Genomic DNA, 25,146 nt, shown 5'->3' with positions numbered 1-25,146 from the left:
ATGAATGTCAGTAAATGGGGCTTTGTGTCTAGTGTACTGGATTTTAAAAGATGTAAAATAAAAAATAAAATAATAAGTAAACTTCTTTGTTCACTAGGGTGCTCCCTGGTCAGATTTTATGACCCTAAAAAGAAATTAAAAATCCTCCATTTGAATAAACTGATAAAAAATGATTTATATGAACTGAAGCAAAGTCATTTGTTACATGTGTATTGAAATGTAATAATTACATATATCTTTTTTCATGTTGACTTTTTGAAGTACTATGCTCCGGAGTTATTGGAAATGTTTGGATCACATGAGTCAAAAACAATCATATGCAGCCATCACCGGAATCTAATAAAATCATAATATTAGTGTAGCCTCATCTTTATCTGCAACTGTGCAAATACAAGGTTTTAACAAAATCAATAGACATTCAAAACAATTAACAACTGTTGATTAAGAATTCGAATGTCGACATTATGACTGAAGCTTTGAACTATTTGGCACAGTCCTATTACCAACCAAAAATACAGATAGTACTTGCCATGGTGAGCCAAGAAAAAGTATCAAAATTGATACAGAAGAACGAGAGAGATATCACCTTTTTTATTCCAGGCATTCTATTTCCTTGTCAAAAATTGGCACCAACATTAACCACAACGCAACTTAACGACAGTCAGATATTTGTGTGTGTTATGCCTGAGCCGCTAGCCCCAAGAAGAAAAGAGTAGCGGGCTACAGAGGTCTGGTAACATCACTTCTTTCTAACACCAGAAATTTGTATTACTTGTAATCTTCAAACGCCAACAGACACTGACTCAAGTGACATCACATGTGGTAATTTATTAGATTTCGGGCTTTATACAACCGTTTTCACATAAGAAACTCCCTGAGACCTGTAAACAGATTCTAGTGTATACAATCTGTGGAGTTGCCCTTTAATATTTAATAATCGGCAGCCCTAACAATGATTGAAACTAGGGCTGAAGGATTTGTAGAAAAAGTCATATTACGATTATTGTAGACAATATTGCAATTTGCGATTTGATTATAATGGCACAAATGGTACTTTGAGTCTACTTGCTGGATTATCAAGGAAAAGTTCAACGATATTTATAACAATAACTAGTAAAACAGAGCCAAGGGAGCGTGTTGCTCTATAGAGGAGGTGGCTAGAAGGTGCAAATATTGGCACACTGGCACGGCTAAATCTACATTAGTCTACTGCAGAGGCTCTATCCACAACCTGGAGGAGGAACTAGTATACATGAGTGTATTAGTACAATATTATAACATTAAATAAAGAGTAATGTTCAGTTAACAGTATACTGTTAGTAGCCTATGACAATTATATATTAATTATAATTTCATATAATAGTATACTATTTTACAACTAGTTGAATATTAAATCCAGTTACAGCAGTTTCATTTGTGTTTTTTTATTTATTTATTTAATCCTTGTACAAGAAAAAGGCTCTACATTATTTGTTAATGCTAAAAACTAATTTGTCAATAATACTGTTCAACATTTGAAAGTTTTGTAGCACGCCAAACCTTTAACGTGCCGCTCCATCCAGGCTGTGAAATCCCAGTTTTCTTCTGTCTTACCGCTACAGATGCTGACGACGTTACTCTGTCTCTGTCACAGAGCGACCAGCGTGGTGAGTCCGACTATATTCACAACGATTAGCGGCGGAGCAGGGAGGGGGGTTATGGTAGGTTGTTGTCCTAAAAAGTTACTCGCACACTGCTCATAAATAATTTTTCTGATTGTACATAGGCCCATCTGTTTGTAGAGGCACATACGAGAGCCCGGTGTGGGAGTGGATAATGAGCAGAATGCAGCGCACACACAGAAGAGTGTCTCACACGCCATATCTGTTGTGTTAAATCGCACACGTTTTGCGGTTATGTAATTGCACATGACGACATCGCGATTACGATTAGATTAATATTGCAGCCCTAACTGAAACTTTGGACGCACCATGAGTAAAATCAACTGACTCACCTGTCTGGTAGTAATTCTCTGCCGGTGTCCTCTGAGCTGTAGCTATACTCGTCTGGTAGTACTGTTTATTGTCATATGTAGTCACAGCTGCAGGGCGCCCATAGCTGTAGTTGTCCTGCTGGTGTTTACAAGACAGCATTTAATCCAATTGTAAAACAGTACACAAGAAAAGCATAGATATCAACATTGCATTAAAGCTAATGTGTGTAAAATTCAAGCATCCTTTACATTCTGATGGCATAAATTTTTGATTGTAAAAAATTAGACTATCACAATGAAAGTTAGTGCAGAAGCGGCATGCATTGCTGTCTGCAGTGTCTTAGCAGCTAAAACACTATACTACACTATATGACTCAAAACACATTTACATAACATCCATAATGACTACATCATGGTATAAGAAATAGCAGAAGCAGAAAATAAAAGGGAAGCAAAATGAGACTGACCGTGTCGGAGTACACCTGGTACGTCTGTGGGGTGGTGGTGGGCTGTGGAGGCGCTGGGGGTTCTGGCTGCCTGTAGGCATAGTCAGGGGGGGCCTGGTGGCTCTGATAGGCAGGGTAAGGAGCAGAGACTACAGGCCGGGCTGCCTGGACTGGAGCTGGAGCGTACGATGCAGTTACTGCATGAGCCACAGCTGGAGCCTGCTGGACACTGTAACTGGCTGTAGAGGGATGGGAGTAGGCCGGGGGAGGCTGGGTACTGAAGAGAGAAGGGAAATTAAGTGAAGTAAGAAGGTCAACTTCAAAAAACTGCTTCCAGAGGACATCTTCTTGAACAACATTAAACTTCAGAGATGTGAGGCTTTACGGTGGGTAAAGCTGGAATGAAGCCATGTTACACCGGGAATCCACTGACTACGTCTACAGCACGTTGCGGCTGCGCCACAGTTTTGATGCGTCCATAGCCCACTGGAAGCATCTCAGAAGCGTTTCAACAGCGGAGCATGTAGCTTGCCCCACATTATTGACTTGTTATTAATTTGTCATTTTCATGCTTCTACTACCTTCTTCACAGCTCTATGTGACCCCGTTCGTTCCGTAAACTTCAGGCACACCCACAGGGAGCATTTCAGAATCAGAGCGTTTTGCCTGCCTGATTTTGCTGATATGTTTAGAATCTGTTGATTTGGTAACACTATTTGCATTTTGTGCTATGATTAAGTAGGCTACGTAGTTAAATGATTTCCTTTTGTGTCAGAGTCAGTGGATTTTACGGGCTGGAAATGCAAGAATTGAAAGAAGTTGTTGAAAGAAAATATCATTCATAATAAATAGTCAAAAGGAATAAAGGCATTGAGGCTGAAGTCCTCAACTACAATGTAATAACATTATTTCTGTAATTTCAAACAACTGACCCTAATACCTAATTAACAGGTGGACAATGTAGGCTACCTTGAGAAACACAGACAGTGGGATGATAATCAGTACAGCTGTTCGCAGTTTATCATAATAATTCATGCATATTTGTTAGTTTTAATAATTGACCACTTTTTGTTTTACATTCAAAGCTTCTATAGGAAGTTTTCAAATAAACTTTCAAATGTTCTTATCTTATATTTTAAAAGGTCATCACCCTTAAAACAAAATCCTCTGACAAAAAAATCCTCAATTTAAATGAAGTGATTCTAGTCTTTTGTTGTTAAGCACAGACAGAATGAGTTGCTGTTTGTAAACAAAGTTGGCCCCATGCAGAGAGAGAGAGAGAGCAGCAGTGGTTGAGCCAGCTCAAGAGTGAAAGAGGAACACAAGCAGCATTAGCGAGAACAAAGCAGTTAATTACAGAAATAAAAAGTTATTTTCCAATTGCTTTCGAACGCTGCAAAATCCTGCAGGACAGAGCCACTTTGCTGTGTTATTGTGTGAACGCATGCAGCAGAAGCCATGGCTCTTCCTGTCCGCTGTGCTTGTGTGTGTAGCTCAGCCCCACCATCGGGTGAACACACACCCACCCACCCATCCACACACACCCCTGACAGAAAGCAGAGGAGAGAGACGGAGACAGCGATGTAATCTGGATTTCATATAGTCCCGACCTCTTGCACTGAGAGCACAGAGCTCAAACTCGCTCTGGCACGCACTCTCTCACACAGTGGTAAACATTTAAGCTGCCTGCTCCATACACCATGAAAACCATTCTGCTTGTATGATCAATTTTTTTTTTTTTTTTTTTTTTAGAAATTCTGAATTTATATTTCAGGGCGATAGTTTGGAAACACAAATATTTTCCCATATTCTCTTTCCTCCATACTAAGGAACTCTGAACAAAACTTGCTTCAAAATGTTAAAGTATATTTAAACATGACTCGACAGCCATGCTACTGGCTCTGTGAGGCTGTACTAAATAAGCTAAATGAAATGAATGAACCCCGCAACCCTGTACGCAGGATAAGTGGTTGACGTTGGATGGAAATGAATGAACTAAATGACTGCGAGCTAAAAAAAGCCAGTTAATCACCAAAGTGATCACCTCTTCTAATTAATTCTGATGCCACCTGAATGGCTATAGTCTGCACTAAATTTAATGGTAAATCATCCAGTAGTTGTTCAGATATTTCACTCAACCACAAATGTGAACCTGTGACACTAGAGGAAATGTTGCTGGATCACCAAATTCAGTAAGATTCATCATCTGTGCACCACATATCTGTACAACATTTGATGTAAATCCATCCGATAGTTGAGATACTTCAGTCTGGACTAAAATGGTTACAAACTGGCAGACTGACATTGTCATTCATACAGCCATGCTGCAAGCATGATTAAAAACAGGCTCTAAAAATAGGAAGGCACATTTAATGCTACATGCCATCACCCAAACAAGATGAATTAATTGTGGAAGACAAAATTGTGATCACAAACATTATAACACTGACTGAGCAGCCCTGCATTGACCTCTGACCTCTCTCTAATTTTAATCAGCATACATAGAAATAAGAAAAGGACAACGCCCCACAGCCGTGTCGTTTGTGATACAGACAGCAGCCATTACTGCCAATCAGTGACTGATGCCATCAGAATCTTTATTAATCTTTCAGTGTCTAGACAGACAAGAACATGAGAGGGCTAAAATTAAATGATGCCTTAAGATCATAAAAGTGCAGAATCAAAATGTGTGTTTGAGACACTGAAGCTTCGATATACGCTTCAAACCCCTGGACTACAATCGTATTGAACCACTGCTTCAAAGCTTGCTTTGGTGCAAAAAAAAAAATCACGTGATATGTGACGTCCGAAGCAGCAACTGCTTCACTTACTGAATGAATCACTGACTGGTTCGCGGTCCAGTCACGTGATTCACTGGCACTGCCGCGATCGTCTCAAAAGCTTTGAGTGTTTGTGCACCCCATCTAAACACATTCACCCCCTGTCATAGTTACACAAGCACATCCAACCTATGCCATATTTCCCAGCACTCTCTCCTCAATAACAAAATACATGAATTCATCAATCTTTATTTGAACATGATGTTCAGTCTTAATGTGTGTGCATCAAAGAATTTTCAAAGTAAATATACTATAAATCCAAGGGTGATTAAAGCAAAGATTCTTTATAACTAATGGTCTTTTCTACAAAAGTAAAGTAGTTTCTCCAGCACTGCTCATCGAGGGGCGTGCGTGCATGTAATTAAAAGCCTCCTGTCCACCAGCTAGCCTGTCTAATTTGCCTGCAGCCTTGAACTTCGCCAGGAGAGGTCACTGTAACTGAAGCTTCGAGTAATAAACCCATTTTCCAAACAATTGGCTCAGGTGGTTCAGTGCTTCACAAAAGCTTAATTTGCCCATCACTAGTGATCATACTATTTTGTCTAACAAAAATATTCAGGAGCAAGTACAAATGCTAAACAGTTGAACAATAAAACGTATACAGGAAACTTACACACCGAGACTACCAAGGAGGGTTTTGGCGAACCTCATTTGTCCAAGGTTGACTAGTCTGTGCATCGTCTTTTAAGTAGCTTAATAGTTCCTCTACAGACATGCCTCTAATTTCATTATGTCACACTGTGGACAAGAACTTCCAAGTTCTAATAATTAGGTTACGCAAGTGCCACAATGTGATGCTGTTCTGAACTAATGTGACATCATCCATTTCACCAAAAATAAACAGAAAAACAAAATCAATAAGTTTGGTTCAACACTCGGCTGTGACCTACTTGCCTGCTCTGACCCATCCCTGTTCCCAAACCTGCTTTCAGAATGCCTCAGTTTTAAATACTCTAAGTTTCGGACAAGGGATGTCTCTGTTTTCATAATGCTAAATGGAGAACAAGCCTTGATACTCACTTATTGCTTGTTAAATTGCTAAGAGTTAAGTACTACAGACAGGATGTACAACATGATGATATAACCCATGAGATAAGGCTGCAGGATATAGTAAAAAAAATCATATTAGTTTTTTTGGACAAATAGTACCATTGTGATATGATTCACGCTTTGTGGGAATGATTATTTTTCCATTATAATTTTCAGAGAAAATAAATATTATAATCATGATGATGTGAGATGTTTTCTGACATCTAGAGAGAACAAGATTAGTAGTGATAGACATCTCCGCAGCACTACATTACTTCATTATGAAGCTGTTTTATCACACACTTTATCAAAAAATTGCAGCTTCTGCGATCTGGATATTGCACTTACTGCAATTTGGATAATATTTCAATTAATTGTGCAGCCCTACCATGGGACTACATAAATTATTCCTTTGTCAAGTTTTACTATTGTTGTAGAAAACAACTGAAATGTAAAATTGCTATTAAATCATCTGTTGAATAACTCAAAAGGGACAATGCAACCTTTGAAGTGACAGAACGTTAAGACTGAGCAGATTTACAACACCCTTGGGGTGTCTTGAAATACTTTGGAATATGTTGGAAACTGGATTTTGATGAGTAAAATGATAGCTAAGAAGAGCCACGGCTGAGAAGAGCCATAAACACCCCTCTTTATGACCTTGTTTTCATTTCAGAATTGAAAAAATTGAAACATTTTACTGTACTTCTGCAGAGCCATCACTGTGGCCGGTTTGAGGCTGTAGAAGTTGATGTTCAATCAAGAATTAGGATTAATATTCAAGACTGGTTACCAATGCATTAAAACCAGGAGAAGTACAGATTTTGGTGAATAAACCAAGAAATCAGAGATCAATCAAATCAAATCAGGCCATATGCAGAGAAATCCGTGTGAAAAGGAACATAAAGAGAACATAGCCCACTCCTGTTAATCAGGTTTGTTGGCTTGAATGCTTGCCAACAAACCACAACAGGAAACCTTCACATTTCACTAACCACAATGAATGATAAGAACATTATATGCTAATTATATCTGATTACCAGTCAATTTATTTGCTTTACCTGTCATACAAACTTGCCAAACACAAAATCATGCTGCTGGAGTTTTTTACTCGTGACCGGTGTTTATTTTCACACTAGCATCTATTTAAATGTTCCTTTTTGGCAGCATGTCGTAATTAAACATATACAACTAACGTTACAGCAAACGCACTGTTTGTGAGAAACCGGTCCATTAGCAAAGCTTCACCAGGGTTAACCCTCTTAAGTCCTAAACGCCGGCCAATATCTCACAGCTGCAACAAGCTCGACTGACTAACCGCGAGACACTTGCTATACCTGAAGTTTTGCTTGACGTTAAAGTGGTAAGGTGTTGAACCATCACTAGCAGCTTTCCGACCGAAGATGACTGGACTGGGGTTCACGCAATGCCAAGCAGCGTGTCGGGGGAGCGCTGGCCTGCAAAGTCAGCTAGCTAACGTTAGCTAGCCGAACTAGCCTGTCTCTTCACCGCCACGCAGTGAAATCCCACCAGTGACCGTGTTTCTACCTTTATACAGCAGCGACTGGTAAATGCGACTCAAAACACATGCTGACACCAACCTGCATCACTTAAATTACCTGTACTGCGGACCGGCACCATGTGTGAAGCCGAAATAATTGCTTGCAGCCATCTTGGCATCTCCAGTACAGTAAAGTGCTGGCAGACAGCAGTGAAACACTAAACTCTGGCCGTCAAGATAGTTCACCCCCTCTACAGCAGCCAATGGCTACGCTTCTTTGCTACACCGGAAGTGCGTAAGACATAACATATTTTTACACAGTGAAATAATGAACATTATTAATAAATGTACAGTGAGAAAATGTTGTGTCAGTGTATCATTTCAGTTCATTTAGAGAATCATTTTACATAGCATAAATAGATTTTCATGATTTGCTTTTGTTATTTCACGTCACTGTGTCACGGTGTAAAATTTTTACAATTATTTCGAGAAGGAAGGTTTTTGCTTCCGAGTGAAACGTAGAAATATGATTTAAAGGAACAGTTTGGAGTATTACACTGAAAAGCAAAGATCTGAAAAAAGAAAGACAGAGGAGAAATGAGTAGGAAGAAAGGAGGATGATATTTCTTTGTTATCGTTATCACTCGAATAGACTTTATTCATGTAATTAATTGGAGAGCAAAATTATTTTAGTTAATAAAATGAGCATATTTTGCAAAAATTTAAAGCGCATTGAGAAACTGCTTAAATCCTATTTTTCTACTGTCTAAAAAGGTGTTTACACGAAGACGGAAGTGGAAAGTAATGAATCCTCTCGCTTTGCTTGCGGTGAATCTGCTGAATGTCGCGTGTATGTCAGTCACCGACGATAGCGATACAATGTAATGTAAACCCAAATACCAGACAGACCAGAAAATAAACAAACTACAGAATATCACATTCAGGTCCTCTATCAGTGTAATCTTACAAATAGCTAATAATGTAAAAAAAAAAAACAACAACAACAACAACACAAACAAAAAAAACGACCTTGGGTTGTAATGACTTCGCATCAGGAGCGGCACAGAATTGAGGATAGGGGAGATATATGTTATAAATCTAAAGATATGTACAAATATCACTTGAAACACTGACCTACATATCTTTTTTACTGTGGCATGTAGGGTTAGTCGAAAAAAGCCTGTTAGTGTGAGTACACAGAGTCAATATTTGCATACAGGGAGTCTGGGCAGGGGTGATATGATTGGTTGGGTGCAAGTGAAGTAAGGTGCTGAATAATTAATGAGTGTGGGGAGAGTTGGGGTATACTGGGAGACAGAGGGAGGGGAGAAGCTAAGGATGAAGAGAGAGATGCTGTTGTCAGGGAACAGCAGCCACATAGAGGACCAGTGAAAATAACAGCAGGATTATCTAAAGGACACAGAGACTGGTGCTTAATTTCCCCAAGTTGCTTTAGGGATAAAACAAAGCTGACTCCTCAGAGAGATTGGGATACAGAGGAAACTCAAACATTGATATTTGGGAGTGGAAAAACATACTCCAGAGGTATTTGGAGCTACAAGCAGAGAAAAGAAGGGCATAGCGAGAGAGAGAGAGAGAGAGATAGATAGAGGTCATGATGCCAGAGCAGATGCATTCTGATTAAAGGAATTTTGTGTCTTGGTGGTGTGGATGAAGAGCTGAGAGGCAGGCTGTCGGCTCGCTCTTCACGGCCAGTCTTTCCCTAACAAAGGTGGCCAGAGGCGGAGGAGAAGTGGGGGGTGGGAGTGGGGTCCATCACAGAGGTGCCCCCTGTTTACAGACACCTGCTGCTGGCTAGCGGCTGACATCGAGGACACTGTATGACTGTGTCTGTGCACGAGCGAGTGTGTGTGCATGTGAATGAGTGAAAGACAGGGAGCGTGAGAGGAGAAATATCAGCCTGACCCCTGCTATTCTGTTGGTGTGGAGGATAAGGACTTTCTCCCATTGAATCTTTGCATCTGTGACTGAGGAAGAGGGAGGACACTCAGACACGGACCAGCGAGAGGTTTTTAGGGGATCTCACACTGCTCATGTGAGTATACACTGACTTAACCTTGCATTTCTATTCTGCTCGCTGCACAAAGCAGTAGCCGTAGACTCACTGCATGCACATTAGATTGTCCATCAACACATGAAATCCATTTAGGGTTTTCTCCATTTGGGATGACCTAGAAAGGCTGCAGGGCCATTTTACTCTGTTGTGGAAACTGCTGCTTGTTTGGTGAAATCCTTTTATTTTTTTTATTTTTTTTTTTACAATATTGATATTTTCAAACAGAATGAGTGAACACGGAGAGCACAATACCAGTACAGGAACAAGACCTATATGAAATAGTTTGCATCTTAAATTAAAGGTCAGTTTCTCCATACAGCATTTTGTTGAAACCTTAAATTGTTATAAGAATATTTTCACATTACCGTCACAATTTTCCCACAGGTCAAAATTTCCCAGCCTGTCAAACATGGTGCGAGAATGAAGAAACCTCCTTGTCTTTGCTAAATGATGATACATGATTTATTCCGTTTTCTGCTCTCCACTCCACAGTTTGACTCTACCACTTTCTTTTTCGGGGTGTTATCACATTCAGTGTGTGTGTGGGATGTGTTTGTGGATTAGACTTCACAGTGTAATCCCTTATTGCTCATGTGCAATGAAAAGCCTTATTTCCTCTATGTGAGACTTAGCTGTCGTCCAGTTTAGACTCAGCCATGAGTGTCACTGTCAAAACCACCAAGACCACCAAAACCACTCCCCTCCAGTAATCATATCACAGCACCCCATGTTGTGTTATTTCTCACTTTTCACTGCTGACGAGAATGTCACGATCACACTGGGTTTGTTGTATTTTTTTCTTTCCTCTAAGTATTTTTGTCGCGCTGTAGTCACTTAACACACTCTGAACTGCACTGATGCTTCCCAGACAAGCACTTATGATGCACCACTATGTGATGAGTCTGTTTCTTTTTCTTTTTTTTTGTATTGAGTCTGTTTCTAATTATAACCTCCAACACAGACCTGGGAATCCTCTGTCACTCAGCCTGCTCAGACTTTGTGGGTTGTATGCTTGAATGGAGAACTACAAAGAGAACAGGACTCTAGGTCCAATTAAATATCCACAGTGCTCTTCTCATTCAGTTTACCACCCAGGACAGACCTGTGCTGTTGTTATTATTGTGTCGCTATTGTGTTGTGATAATGCATCTAGATTTTAGCATTAAATCCTGTAATTTAAGAGGAGTGGAGTGCATCCTAATGCCACCATTGATTATGTAGTCAGCGAGTAGTCACTGTGATATAGGCATTCATCAGTATGTGAAAAATCTTTAAACTCTTGAGCACAAACAAATGAATATTCAAGCTGAAGTGAAGTTTTTCTATTAATACTACTGGTGACACAAAGTATCAGTGTGAGTAGAGATCAAACAGGCAGCAGTCATCAGTGTTGCATTATTAAGGGGCGGTGAGGGAGGATTAGGTCTGCATGTCACCCTCCTCATTGGCCTCTTGAATTCCACCTAGGAAGAAATTCATACATAATATTTGGGTCAGAATATGGGCTCTGTCCGAGTCAGTCACAAGCCTCTCACATGTGTTCCTCTGGGAAGGGGGGAGGGGGGGGATAAAAACCATGTGATAAAAAGTGGTAACAGGCCCGAAACTCTAATGAAAAATTATTTGGATAAAATCCTCCTACAATGCCGACTTTTCCCTTTGTCATCTGAGTCAAACACAAAATCCTGCAGTGCAGCGAGGAAGCTGACTGTCTAGTTAGGACACTCTTATTGTGTGACAGTTTTTCCTCTATTATTGTGAATGGTGTTCATTGATAAACTTTTCTCTTCCCACCTCCAGGCCCCTGCTCTCCTCTCTGAGGAATGGGCACCACAGAGGCAACTCTACGAATGGAGAACATGGAAGTGAAAGATGAGTGGCAGGATGAAGACTTCCCCAGGTGAAATCCTTTTACTTTCTTACTGGTCATCATCTTTAAACTGTCAATGGTCAATTGGTCGACGTTCAAAGCTGATAAGTATAGACAGCTGAGCAAAAAAGCTGTCCTCATGTTTCCTCATGAGTGTGCTTGTGTGTGTGGGCTTTTGTGGGTGTTGATGATGAATAGCTCATTATTTAGAATTAATTTTGCAGCTAATTATTAATTATGGGCCAGCTGCACCATGTCACTTCTGGGACAGTTTAGTCTGGGTTGATTAAGAAGCTGTGCTATTTATGTTAATTTGTCTTTTTATTCATTCATTTTCACTTTTTAAATTTTTGTTAAAGCATACTTATCTTTATGAAAGCCATATCTTGTGTTCTACTTTCTAAGCATCAGCGGAGATATTGATGTAGCCTACTGTTGTATCTGAAGTGTTTTAATAATTACTATGTTTACTATGTGTACTATGTGAAATTATTTATAGCGAGATTTGACCAGTGTGTCATTTAACTTGTGTGCTATGTGATAAGAAAGCTGTTCGATGATTTTCCACAGAAGGAGAAGAAACAGAGAAAAAGTTAAATGAAGGAAAAACAAAAGTTGGTTTTAATGTACTGTAAAGATTTAAAGGCTTTAGAAAAAGTGTGGGAATTTGATGTTCAGAGGATGAGATGCAGAGCTTGACAGGCAGAAAAAGAGTGTGATGACAGTAAGTGCTGGGCTTCCTCCTCCTCCTCTTCCTCCTCCTCCCTCCTCCCTCCTCCACCAGATTGGAAGGCAGGATGCCAGGGAGCAGGTGCAGCTCTTTCTGTAACTGCTCTCAGGCTACGTCATGTGACGCAACAGCAGTCGCTGATCAACAACACAGCATCGCCAGGAAAATGGTGGAAGGTTTTGGTTAAAGACAGACAGAGACAGAGGAATAACCAGCAGCAAATGGATTATTAAATTAGCCCCTGAGAGATGCTCGGCTCTAGACTGCCTGTTATCAGCTGAGAAGACAGGGAATGAGTAAGCAAACCAAATATAAAAGTGTGTGAGGTTTGAAAAGCTCATTTGAATCGGCTCTGACAAAGGCAGCCCCGTGCTATTTCCAGAAGGTAAGCATCACTGGTTCAGTTCAGTTCAGACAATGCAGCCATAAACGGGGACAAAAGAGATAATCTTGCTTTTGTGAAAGGAGGAAATAAATCCAGAAATCTGCTATGTTTTATAGAAAGGGCTTCATTTCTGACAAAGGAAGCGTTGGACTGGTAATCACTGCAGATGTCCCCAGGGAATAGGGTTGCCTGTTTCTCTGGGCTAAGGCCAGTGTTGTTGGCTCAGGAGGAGCACACACAGCCACATGCTGTCCTCCTCTAGATGGGAGGATGAAGCAGTTGGTGTTCACAGGACTGCTGCTAAGACCCTCTGAATAGCACTGCGCTGTACCTCTCTGCATCTCTTGTGTTTTAACCGTTTACTTATACCACCCTGTTTCCAGTTATATGGCTGCACCGGGTGGTGTTGAGATGCAAAAAACACACATGCACCTGTAAACACATCAGTCTTAATGTGCATAGTTCTGCTAAGTCTCATGTAAACACACACATGCTAAACAAACACACACACACAAACATGTGACCTCCTGTCTGCTCCCGCGTCTGTGCAGGTTGTCAGCAGTAAATATCAGGCAGCGTGAGGGGAAAGAAACCTGCACCACTTTGTCTCTATGCACACGTACACTTCTTCCCTCTTCTCTCTCTTCCACTTATTCTCCGTCTCTTATTCCTCCCCCGTTTCTCCTCCCCTCACGTCCTACCTGGCAGCCCTGTAGTCTTCATCTCTACCCAGAGACAAGTTAATTACTATTGCTATCCTCTTCTGTTTGCTCCTTTTTTAGTGCTTAACCAGATCATTGACAATACCTACGCCTGGACTGGTCCACTGAACACCATCCTAATCCCAGTGTTACATTTAATGGTTTTATGGTGCAGTTTATACCAGTGCAATGTAACAGACAAAAATGTGAAAAAGTGGTCCAAGTCGCAGAGACATGATTGTTCTACTGGAAATCAGTTCTCTGCAGCGTCATGACTTGCTTTGTTTTATATATTAGACTCAACAAGCACCGTGCTGGTTGCTTAACTGGGTATGTTTCCTTCCAGACCACTACCAGAGTACGGAGACATGGATGCCTCTTGTGGTCTCACAGACGACAGAGCCTGTAAGTAACACTGGGGAGTGGGAGGGTCACTGATTGGTCGATAACGGAAAGATAATAACATCCCCTACTTTATGACATTAATTACACTTCCTGATTTGTCTCTCCTCTCTTGCTGTAGCTCCCCCTAACTCCCTGAATGTGAGCCCACCTGGAGGAGGCGGAGGCGGTGTGTCCTCGTCCCACCGTAAACGCCGTACGCTGGTTGCCCCAGAGATGAACCTTTCACTGGACCAAAGTGAGGGTTCTCTGCTGTCAGATGACTTCCTGGATACACCGGACGACCTGGACATTAATGTTGATGACATCGATACGCCTGACGAGACAGACTCGCTGGAGTTCATCACCAATGGCAACGAGCTGGAGTGGGAAGGTAAGATAAAATAATAGATATTCCTTTATAAATCCCTCAGATGGCACAGCAGCACAGAGGAATGTAAAGAAAGAGGAACAAAATATAATAAAAGTAATGTAGAATCAGTTCAGCATTCTACGTAGATGAGTGAAGAAATATATACACACTATATACGTACAAATATAATAAAAGTAATAATAATAACAATTATGTACAATCAAAATAAAGTGAAATAGAATAGAAATAGAGTCCATCACGGGTTTAAAAAGCACAATTATGACTGTTTATGACTGTCCCTTTCATTATCCATAAACCATAACATTAACCTTTCAAAACTATAGCCATAATTCAAATGAATCTTAATGTAACATGTTTTGTAATATCAATAAGCCTACATACTGAAGCCTGCAGAATCAGTAACATATTTTTAAACACTCAAAACCTTTCATCTTTAAAAAAGAAACTTTGTTGTCATTAATTTTTATTTTTCATGGTTTTCCAAAATTTTTTGATGTGTTTCATTATTGTTCTTTCACTCTTTTTTATTTTAGTTTTAGTATATTTCATTTTCTGTACTTTTATTTAAAACCTAATTTAACTGTTTTAACCTTATTTTGTTATGTAAAGTACTTAGTAATTCGAAAGGTACTGTATAGTTATTTTATACCCAATATCCTCTTTGCTATTATTTGCAAATTGTCCTCACAAGTGTATTCACAACTGAAGAGTTATATTATCTTCAACCTAAGCCTGATTCAAAATCAAAGTAAATGAATGTTAAGCTTAATCCTAAAACAGTAATACAAAAAGTACTGTAGTTTTGCTAACACAAAATATAATTCTAATTCAAGTGCTCAACCTAAACCTTGCTTAAAAAAATTTCACACTCTTTTTCACACTGGAACAATTGCTATGCAGCATTGTACATATTTAAGTGCAGAATTAAGCGTGAAGTTTGGTTCTGTGTCTGTCCAGACGACACGCCGGTGGCCTCAGCTAAAGCAGGTCCCAGTGACAGTTCAGGAGAAGCAGACGGGGATGGGAATGCCAACAACGGACGCCTCTGGAGGACGGTGATCATTGGAGAACAGGAGCATCGTATTGATATGCAGGTCATCAGACCCTACCTCCGGGTGATCACACACGGAGGTCAGTGAAAAGACAGAAACTGATCTGATAACTTACAAGGGCTTGGAAGAGAGATTTTAAGTTGATATAATATTATAATAATGCATGTAAGAGAAGTAATTTGCCGTTTTAAGTAGCATGCCTTCTGCATGGCCTGAAGCATTTTTAACTATTAACTCTCTCTCTTATCAGGTTATTATGGCGAGGGCCTTAATGCCATCATCGTTTTCTCTGCCTGTTACCTGCCTGACAGCAGCTGTCCAGACTACCACTACATCATGGAAAACCTCTTCCTGTGAGTCTGCCATGGCTGACTTTTAGTTTGTTTTAAGTAGCCTACATACTTTGATGCTGTACATGGATAGTGAAATTGCGTGCCTGACACGGGGCCCCGTAAGTCAGAAGTGAAGCAGCCTAAGTGCAGTTATCAAGTCACAGGGCTTGGTCAAATGTACGTGAAACCGGTCGTCAGACATGCTGACGAGGAGGCTAAAACCCATGGCCACTAGCGTCAGTCGCCAGTGCGTCTCTTAAGGTGTCGGGGAGTGAGGTTCACTCACTGCACAGCCTCGCTGGCTTCCGTCACAAACGCATGTGTTGATCATGTTTTTTTGTCTGTGACCAATGTCCTGTAACAAAGCAACAAACTTAAGAGCCTTCCCTACTCCTCCAGGTATGTGGTGAGCAGTCTGGAGATGCTTGTGGCTGAAGATTACCTGATCATCTACATGAACGGAGCCACTCCTCGGAGTAAGATGCCTGGGATTAGCTGGCTCAAGAAATGTTACCAAATGATTGACAGAAGGTAGGAAAGGAGAAACATATTAACTGTCACGATGTGTATAAAACTACCTTTCAGAACTATAATATATGGATTAGGCCCACTCTGGTATCTTAAACTGCTGATGGTGAGCAATGGAAGTTGTTACTTGCTGTCAGTCAGTAGGAGACTGATGGTGACTCATGGGCTACAATTTACAGCTGGACTCTTTTTAGAGAAAACCCCTTTTTAATCCTCATTTTAATATTTTTAATGTCTCATGTTGCTCTACAACTATATGTTCATTTAGGCAGAAGTCTTTAAACATAAACACTAACCTAACTGGACTTGTGGTTTGTGATGGCAGACTGAGGAAGAACCTGAAGTCTTTGGTCATTGCTCACCCCACCTGGTTTATACGCACTGTCCTGGCTATATCCAGGCCCTTTATCAGGTAATATACACAATCCAACAACTGAGTAAGTATGGGTTGGTGCACAAGTTAAAATGTTTTTGTAGTACTAATCACAGTTATCTGTTGAGGACCAGACCATGCTCTTAATCTATCCTTGCTGTATGAGAGAAAGAAATTTAGGCATTTTTGGGCTAATTCATGCTGTTTATTAAATCCAAAACACATTTTACATTAATGACTCACTGCAGGATTTCTAATGATTTTGTATTTATTTATTTGTTTTTATAAAGGATTTTGCAACTCAGTGATGCATCGACTGTAACTGTGGTTGCGTTGTTGTTTACTTGTTGTCCTCTATAGTGTGAAGTTTATGAATAAGATCCAGTATGTCCACAGCCTGGATGAGCTGGCAGAGCTCGTCCCCATGGAGCACGTCCATGTTCCCGAGTGTGTGGTGCAGTAAGTATCTCTGACCACTAGATGGAGAAAGTGAGCTGTGGCAGTGACCACAACCTGGAGGCAGCAGCTAATGTGACATCCAATGTGTTTAATAGATGTGAAATAAGATTAGTACTCTAGTTCTTTAAAAGGACCTGGATGGCGGGATTTACTGTGTGGAATGAGGATATAACAATGGTACTCATTTTCAGATTTGACGAGGAGAGGATTAAAGCGCGGAGGGAAAGGTAAAATACATTTGTCTAATTTGATAAGATTACTGGCTCATAGGCTACATATATAGTGCTCATACAAAACTGTGCTTTAAATGTGGTTTGAGCAATTAAACTGAATTAATTGGCCACTGAAGACTACCTTTAGATTATCCACCAAATGGACATCAGCCAAAATGCCTACAATAACTCTGTATTGTGTGTGTGTGTGTGTGTGTGTGTGTGTGTGTGTGTGTGTGCGTGTGTGTGTGTGTGTGTGTTTGTGTGTGTGTGTGTGTGTGTGTGTGTGTGTGTAGGATGGAGCAGGAGCACAGACAGCAGGAGCAGCAGCAGTCAGTCCCGCAGGAACCAATTAAAAAGTCTGAGCGGTATTGGTCCACCCTGGATTTTAAAAATATAATATTTTCACATTGGACATTTAACTAGTTGGAACTTTTGTGAGTTTCTGGTACATTGTCATCCTTCCAACTTTGTAAAAGTTCTCATTGCGTTTTTTCTTCTCATTTTCAGGCCAAAGTCAATGATTGTAAATCAAGGATTATGAGAAGGACAGAGCTGTGCAGATGAAGGTAATATAAACCTCTGTTGTGTTTCCTGCAGAAGACCCAGTGTGGCGCCCAAATAGTGACCGACAGTGACACTTGTAATTACACAGTGATGTCCAGTTTATTGTTTTTATAGGCTATATTTCAGTACAAAGACTGCATTCATCCCGTGCATTTTCTAAGCAAACGGGTATTTATCACTTTCTTAAATAGAGTAATTGTGTGAATTTTCCTAAAATAGAAATAATCAAACAGAATATTCAGATTTTAGAGAGTACAATGCCATTGTTATTGTTATAGATCACAATGTAATTTAACTCGATAATTACGTGCATGTATCTATACAGTATAAACATGTATTGCAAAGGGATTCATCATATTTATATGAGCACAATGGCCTGTGGAGCAAAAACTCTTTTAATGTCTTTATTGTTTTGAGAATGAGCAGACAGGGTGAAGGTGGGGTCAATTTTATCTACTAATTAAGTTTTCTTTCTCGAATTTATATTCAGTTTCACACACCGCCATCTTTTTTGAGAGAGAGAACAAATGACTTTAGAAAATATGAGATTATTCTGTAAACTTTGCCTGCCTCATCTGAAACAAGACAAGAATTTTATCAGAGAATTACTGTGAATATCTTCATAGAATAAACGTGAAGTTAGACATACATCCAGCACAGTTCACAGTGTTAATGAGGTACATGAAACCAGCTGGCTGAGGGATATGTACACTGAACAAAATTATAAATGCAACACTTTTGTTTTTGCCCCCATTCATCATGGGCTGAACTCAAAGATCTAAGACTTACTCTATGTACACAAAAGGCCTATTTCTCTCAAATATTGTTCACAAATCTGTCAAAATCTGTGTTAATGAGCACTTCTCTTTTGCCAAGTTAATCCATCCACCTCACAGGTGTGGCATATTAAGATGCTGATCAGACAGCATGGGTATTGCACAGGTGTGCCTTAGGCTGGACACAGTAGAAGGCCACTCAAAAATGTGTTTCTAATTTTGTTCAGCATATGTACAGTAGCATGCTGTACCTGTCTTGCTGTCTGTGTTATCTCTCTGATAAAGTTCAAAATACTGAAACATCAATGATGAAACACATAGAAGGGATTTAAAACAGGGAGCAGGATAAAAAGGCAAAAAGTTACTTGTTAGTACAGGTAATACTGCCCTTATATAATGTCATAGTTAAACTGAGACTGGACTGAATTTATACAAGTCGGGATCAACAGATTGACTCTGTATCAGCTCCAATTAGCTAAACCTTCAATGTATACTTAAGGTTTTCACATAAGAGTTTAGAGGATGAAGTAATTGATTTTTAAAAAAGGAAAGTAAAATGTTCCTCAAATCTCCAGTACAAAAAAAAAGTTATTTTAGAAGTATTAAGTATTAACTAAAAAATTTCACTTCTTTTTTTCATTTACAATAGCAACATTTTCAAAAGGATGTAGTTTTTGAACACAAAGTTGCACATACATATTTCTGTGAATTGTGAACGTTGAGTTTTAATTTGAGCAGCAACATTATTTCATTGTCCTGTTTTGCTATCGTCATCCATAAACATTTCCTTCTCTTTATGCAGTGTGTGACAGACATATGGAGCATGAATCCTTCAATTTATACCCATATGAAGCAGTGGTCCAGCAAGTCTACATGTGCTTCCTCGTTTTACCAACATACAGCTGACGATTTCTGCCGTCATTTTCCGATCAAAATGATGAACCTCTGTCTCATTATTCCTCCATCTGGAACCCATTCTCCCTCTTTGCCAGAAGGTTTCATATTGCAGCTTAAAGATGTACAAAAGAAACCGCTGCTCTGTTACAATAAGTGTTTCACCATGGAAAGTGAGGTTGGGTTCATCAAGTCATTAACCTGCTATGTGGTCGGATAGCTCATATTGTAATAATACATCCACGTGAGGCTCTCAAAGGCCAGAACTTTGACAGAAAGTTAACACTCTGTAATGTAACACAAAAACTTAGAAGAAAGACAACTGATTTTGGAAATGATGGTGAAACAACTGTAACTCCAATTGTGGTTCCTTATGTTGTAACTAACTCTGACAATGGGAGATAAAAGGTTTTTCCCTGACAATGATGATCTGTACATATGTTATGAAAGATTTAGCAGACCAGAGATGTCTTACAGCAACATTATTGATGTAGCAGATGCAGAGCTTGGGCCAGTATGTGACCACCTGGTTGCACACATTGATATTCATGCTGGTTCGTGTGAATAATATAATGTGTATTAGATGTAAATAACAATGGATTTCCAATGCATCGGATGCCTTCATCTTATTTTTTTGCCTCATAACTGCTGTATCTTAAGGCCTTTTCAAGCTCTCTTTTGCTGGATTCTGAAAATGTCCAAACGTACTAATATCAGTACTGTACCTTGTGTTATGATGTGCCTCAGTCGTCTTGTGTGTAGAAAATGCAGGAACATGATCGATATTTGCATTTTGTGACCTGAAAAAACCCATATGAGCAAATCTATAAGAATCATATATATGTTGTAAAATGATTATGCAGGCAATGCTTGTTTGTTTTGTGTAACATGGTTATGGCCACATACACAGAGAACATTAGACAAATATACAGTTTCCTGCATAATATCTAAACTATATGGTCTGTGTGTTACATACTGTATGTCATCTATAAGATAAATATAATACTAACCCACCATATACTACAGTCATTTTTGAAATCTGTGTAAAAGTGGCCATAATCAAGACAAAATATATATAAGCATTGTACATATGTTTGCATATTCATTTTAGAAATTGCACATGTGTATAATTCTTATAGGTCTGTTTTGTTCAGGAACATTTGTTGTCGGCTCAGATTGTGAAAACACTTTCTGACAACTAACTTGATACAGTATAAAGCAGCTTCTGAAAGGAAGACATTTGGATCATTATTGACGTTTAAGAAGCTAATGTGGAGATTGATTTCAGCAGCGTGGCATCTCCTTATGTTTTCTGTAGTCGTTACTGATCAACATTTGGGACATGTTCTTCAATAATAGAAATCTAAACATTTCTCAAACACCCTAATGCATTATGGGTTGTACATTTTATGGGATGGATTTTCTCTAATGTCTTCCATCACTTCAACTTATTGTAGCAGGAGGGCAGATGAACAAGAATGTTTATTTTTGTGAAGAAGTGCAAAATTACATTTCCCGCCTGCCTCGTTTTGCACTATTCGATTTGTCTCATAACCTTTGAATGGTTTCAGCATATAATGTGATCGACTTATGTTTATGAGTTGATGTGTTCTCCTAAAATGTCTTTTTTGTTGTTTTTAAGTCGCGTGACCGATGTCATGCCGTTGTGTAGCTGTTAGTAAGGCATGAACATGTTTATGCTTCTTCGGTACAGAAAATAGGACTTATGACATGTCTGTTTATTTTTTATTGTCTGTTTCTAAAGTGCCATCTCAATTCTGGATTTCTTCTTGTTCCTTTGCCTTTCTGGTACAGGAATGTTCGCAAAAAAGTTCAACTTCTGAGTTCTTTTCAGTCCTGTTAGGCTCTTTTCACACCAATAAACCAACCCTGAGTAGTCCCATCAAATATTTATCCTCCTTGAAACAATCCTAGCTCACTTACCACAGTTTTGGGATGGTTAGTTGGATGTACAGAGTGCCAACTAAACTAAACTGAACTAAATGATTAAGAGAAATCCAGAAAAAGTAAAGGAATATACTGTGTAGCCTTTCCATTTTGAGTTATTATAGTTTACTATATCAAGTCACACCCTGTATGGTGTATAGCAAGATCTTCATATGGCTGACATGACCTTTCCTAAAATCTAAATGTTCATTTTGACTATAAAAGCACAATATGTATAGTGTTACAAATGATTTGCCTTCCATGCATCTGCTGTAAAATGTTTGCTAAGACTCAAATGGAAATGGTGATCTATCATTCATGGTTCTGAAGTTCTTTAGACTCATATGATCAGTTCTGCCTTGTAAATATAACTGAATAAATACTGCTCCTCCCAGAATCTGTTTACTTTGGTTTTCATACTTTCTGCGCATTCATACAGGGGAGATCCTTTCTAGTCTTCAGATACAGAGTTTGCCCTGGAACAACCAGGCTTACAAACGTGCATTTGACTTTTGCCCATTGCAGACCATTGTAATATCATGGAAACAGAATCTAAGTAGCCTAGTGTTTAGCTAGCTTTGTCCGTGGCCTTTGGAAGAACCTTAATCACCTGCTAACGGGCCTGAGGTGGTGGTGAGTGATGGCTTTTTCACAGAACAATATGTATAAAAAAGGATGAGACACCTTTTCTCAGCATCCGAACAATCTGCAGGCAGAGGTGCGGCGTGATATGGAAAATTAAAATCTATAGATACTTCCCGAACAGGTTTATTAGTTAACTATGTAAACTGTAACTCAACATGTCATGCACGGAAAGAGAAATACCTTGTAATTTCAATGTAATTTTGCATTCACAAATCACAATGCCACATGTTCCAGATACAGATGTTTGAGTGTTATGTGAGTCATAATAATGATAATGACATTTTAGATCCTCATATTCAGTTTTTACCTAGTTGTGTAAATTGGCAGCTGTTTGCTAGCAAATTTGTCATATTAATTTAAAAGGTGTTTAAGGTTTAATAGCAATCAGGTTTTCTGTTGCAAAGCCTTACATTTGTGTGATATTTTGCTGCTACTTTTTTATTTTTGCATTTTAATTTTACCCTTTCAATAAAGATATCTGAGTAATCACCAGAGGCTTTTTTTGTCTTTCGCAAACTGATTTTATAATAAAAATTGTGTGTGCATGTGTTACATACAGCTGCAGTAATAATAATGTAAGTGTATAATAATATACAGCAGTGTTTCACAAACTGGGGATCAGCTCCTCTGGGTCAAACTGTTTGCTGTTGAAAAGGTCTATTCAAACCCTTTCAACAGCGAACAGTTTGACTTGTCTGTGACTAACAACATTAATTGCTGCACTGCATTGTAATTATTGCTGGAATGGAGCCATAGTTAATGCTATTAATTCTTCCTGCCTGCTATGACAAGTGAAAAATGTAAAGTACAAGATGTCCAGTCAAATCCATTTTATTTATACAGCTCCAAATCTCAAATTTACCTCAAAGTGTTTTAAAATCATTCACAGTATATGACACCCTTTATCCTACAACAGACTTTTGAAAGGGAGGAAAAGAAATCTGTTAATCATGAAGCAATGACAGCAAAATGTGAAAATATGAAAATATGAAAAGACTACTTTATTGCACTTGGCTTTCATTTTATGTAAGGCAGTAAAAGATTGTTTTGTGTTTTGTGAGTAAACATTCAGTGCACAACAAAAACGAATGCATGAAAAGAAACATGTTGCTTGTGTCCTTGACCATGCCATGAATGAATGGTTTATTTTGGTTTACATTATAATGTACAAAGAATGACAATTTGTGTGAATATGCAATTTCCAAAAGTCTTATACATGCTTACACCAATCCATTTCACACAAAATAACTCACACAATTGACAACCGAAAAAGGAATTGGCTGAAGGCGAAGGATTATTTTTGCGTATCCTATACACTAGCATGCAGAATAACAGCAATACTAAAGAAAGAAACAAAAGAAAAAAAAATTGGAAATAAAGAAAAGAAACTTAATAAACGTCAATCTTAATTATCCTGATAATCCTTATATCCTTATTATAATTTTGCATTTTAAGGCTTTTTTTAAACTTCACAGAGAACTGCACAATTTTAACTCATCACCAAGTTCATTCCATTATTTAATTTTAAAATGTATTGCTATACTATTCTACCAGGTCTGCTTTCTTTCTAGTATCTCCGACTCAATGTACATGAGAAAAATTGGAAACCATTAATATACAGTCATTTGTGCCCAAATGACCAATGTTGCTCTTCCACATATATCTAAACAGCTGAACACCTGAACAATGTGGGCTGATAATCTCTTTGAAATATGTTCATTGTGTATGCTGCAGTTTCCTTTTTACAACATATCTCTCTTTATGTAGTGGATAGTTGCCCAGAACCCATTTAAGCAACATGCTGAGCTCATTTTGCCTAAACAACATGCCAGACATCCTACTGGATGAGGACATGCAGGTGCTTAAGGACATCTTTTCATTTTGTTGTCACCACTTCAGGGGACGGCTTATGTGTCTGGACAGGGCTGTGATCAAGTCCTGTGATGTCCCCATAGTCATAAGATTATTATGAGTCACCCATCGCACCCTTTCTCCATTACACACTAATAGTGACAGAGATGGACCCTGACTGTTGACCCCTGACCCCCTGACGGCTGTCACGGCATTCACCTTGCACATGGACACATACACACAAATAGACATGAATGTTACACATAATGTGTGTGACATTCATTGTCTATTTGTGGAAAGAGTATACAGAAGATGACAGGCATGCTGTACATTGCTCTGGCTCACGACTGAACCCATGACGTCTGTCCCAATTAGACTGTTTCCTTTTGAATTTAGGCTCCTGATTGCTTTCTCACACTTTATCTGGGATGTGAGTGTCTTCACATAAAGTGTACTTGACTGTATGAAGTTATTAATGATACGGCAGTCGAGCTTGTGTTTGGTTTCTTTATTTTGTGTTGTTTCATAACATGTTTTTTTTGTCTAAAATTATGTGCACATACATGCATAATAGTATGATTTAGAAAACAAATCTGTGCTGTATAATATGAAGAATGTGTCAAAAGTACATTTAATACCAATAAACACAAATCCTTTCACTCTGTTCTTCTCTTAGTACTATACTTGAATAACAATTTTGAATCAATTAAACACACTACTACATTTCAGAGGGAAATACTGTACTTTTTGTTTAGTTGATTAGTATATTACAGTTTCTCAAATGCTAAGACACATTTCACAAACGTTTCGTCCATGTTCGCCAATGTCTAAACACACCCTTTTCTAAAGCTACATAAACAACCACACCTTCTCCCTTCAAAACGCAAACACCAAAAGAGCAGCTCGAAGCTTTCAAAAATGTAAACACTATACACATCATTACACACTACAGCAAAACAATTGAAAACACAATGCTCAATTTGTGAGAAGGTTCCTTGTTTCATAACTGCCAATGCATATTTTTAGAACCTTTACAATAATGGATCTTCTTAGATCTCTGCAGAGGATTGGGCATTTAGATTTGTGAGTTTCATATGAAGAGTATAAATCTATAGTAAATTCTGTACACTACTGTAACACAACTCAATGCAAAAACAGAATCTATTGCACACAACAGTACTCTT

General features: G+C 38.9%; 3 protein-coding genes across 6 annotated transcripts in view; 1 reads left to right on the top strand and 2 right to left on the bottom strand.

Annotated features, from left to right (window-relative positions):
* zfr2 (zinc finger RNA binding protein 2) overlaps positions 1 to 8,029 on the bottom strand; it is a 30,120-nt gene extending 22,091 nt beyond the window's left edge. For 2 of the 4 annotated variants that reach the window (XM_046048832.1, XM_046048834.1), the window contains exons 1-3: positions 7,907 to 8,029; positions 2,440 to 2,695; positions 1,994 to 2,111 (exon numbers count right to left, since the gene is read on the bottom strand). In XM_046048832.1, the coding sequence (XP_045904788.1) occupies positions 1,994 to 2,111; positions 2,440 to 2,695; positions 7,907 to 7,959 (427 nt within the window). In that variant the 5' untranslated portion in view covers positions 7,960 to 8,029. The remainder of the gene's footprint in view (positions 1 to 1,993; positions 2,112 to 2,439; positions 2,696 to 7,906) is intronic. The other 2 variants (XM_046048833.1, XM_046048835.1) reach the window with 1 other exon arrangement.
* Positions 1 to 25,146, bottom strand: part of faf1 (Fas (TNFRSF6) associated factor 1) — a 1,021,784-nt gene that overhangs the window by 659,730 nt on the left and 336,908 nt on the right. The window lies entirely within an intron of this gene.
* atcaya (ATCAY kinesin light chain interacting caytaxin a) lies at positions 9,710 to 21,128 on the top strand. The gene is made up of 13 exons (XM_046048869.1): positions 9,710 to 9,844; positions 11,666 to 11,765; positions 13,898 to 13,956; positions 14,075 to 14,326; positions 15,284 to 15,457; positions 15,629 to 15,731; positions 16,110 to 16,241; positions 16,564 to 16,650; positions 16,972 to 17,070; positions 17,262 to 17,297; positions 17,579 to 17,650; positions 17,793 to 17,851; positions 19,428 to 21,128. The coding sequence occupies exons 2-12, from the start codon at positions 11,689 to 11,691 to the stop codon at positions 17,824 to 17,826; spliced, it is 1,125 nt and encodes a 374-aa protein (XP_045904825.1). The 5' UTR covers positions 9,710 to 9,844; positions 11,666 to 11,688; the 3' UTR covers positions 17,827 to 17,851; positions 19,428 to 21,128.

This window comes from Micropterus dolomieu, linkage group LG05 (genome assembly GCF_021292245.1).
Source record: "Micropterus dolomieu isolate WLL.071019.BEF.003 ecotype Adirondacks linkage group LG05, ASM2129224v1, whole genome shotgun sequence".
In the NCBI taxonomy this organism is placed as follows: Eukaryota; Metazoa; Chordata; class Actinopteri; order Centrarchiformes; family Centrarchidae; genus Micropterus; species Micropterus dolomieu.
The sequence above is the reverse complement of the archived record's forward strand: the minus strand, read 5'-3'. Positions and strand labels throughout refer to the sequence as shown.

Bases quoted from the DNA above. Each gene is read 5' to 3' on its own strand.
- atcaya (XM_046048869.1), top strand. From the start codon at position 11,689: ATGGGCACCACAGAGGCAACTCTACGAATGGAGAACATGGAAGTGAAA. The intron at 14,327-15,283 runs GTAAGATAAAAT...GTGTCTGTCCAG, and splicing joins CAACGAGCTGGAGTGGGAAG to ACGACACGCCGGTGGCCTCA. The intron at 15,732-16,109 runs GTGAGTCTGCCA...CTACTCCTCCAG, and splicing joins ATCATGGAAAACCTCTTCCT to GTATGTGGTGAGCAGTCTGG.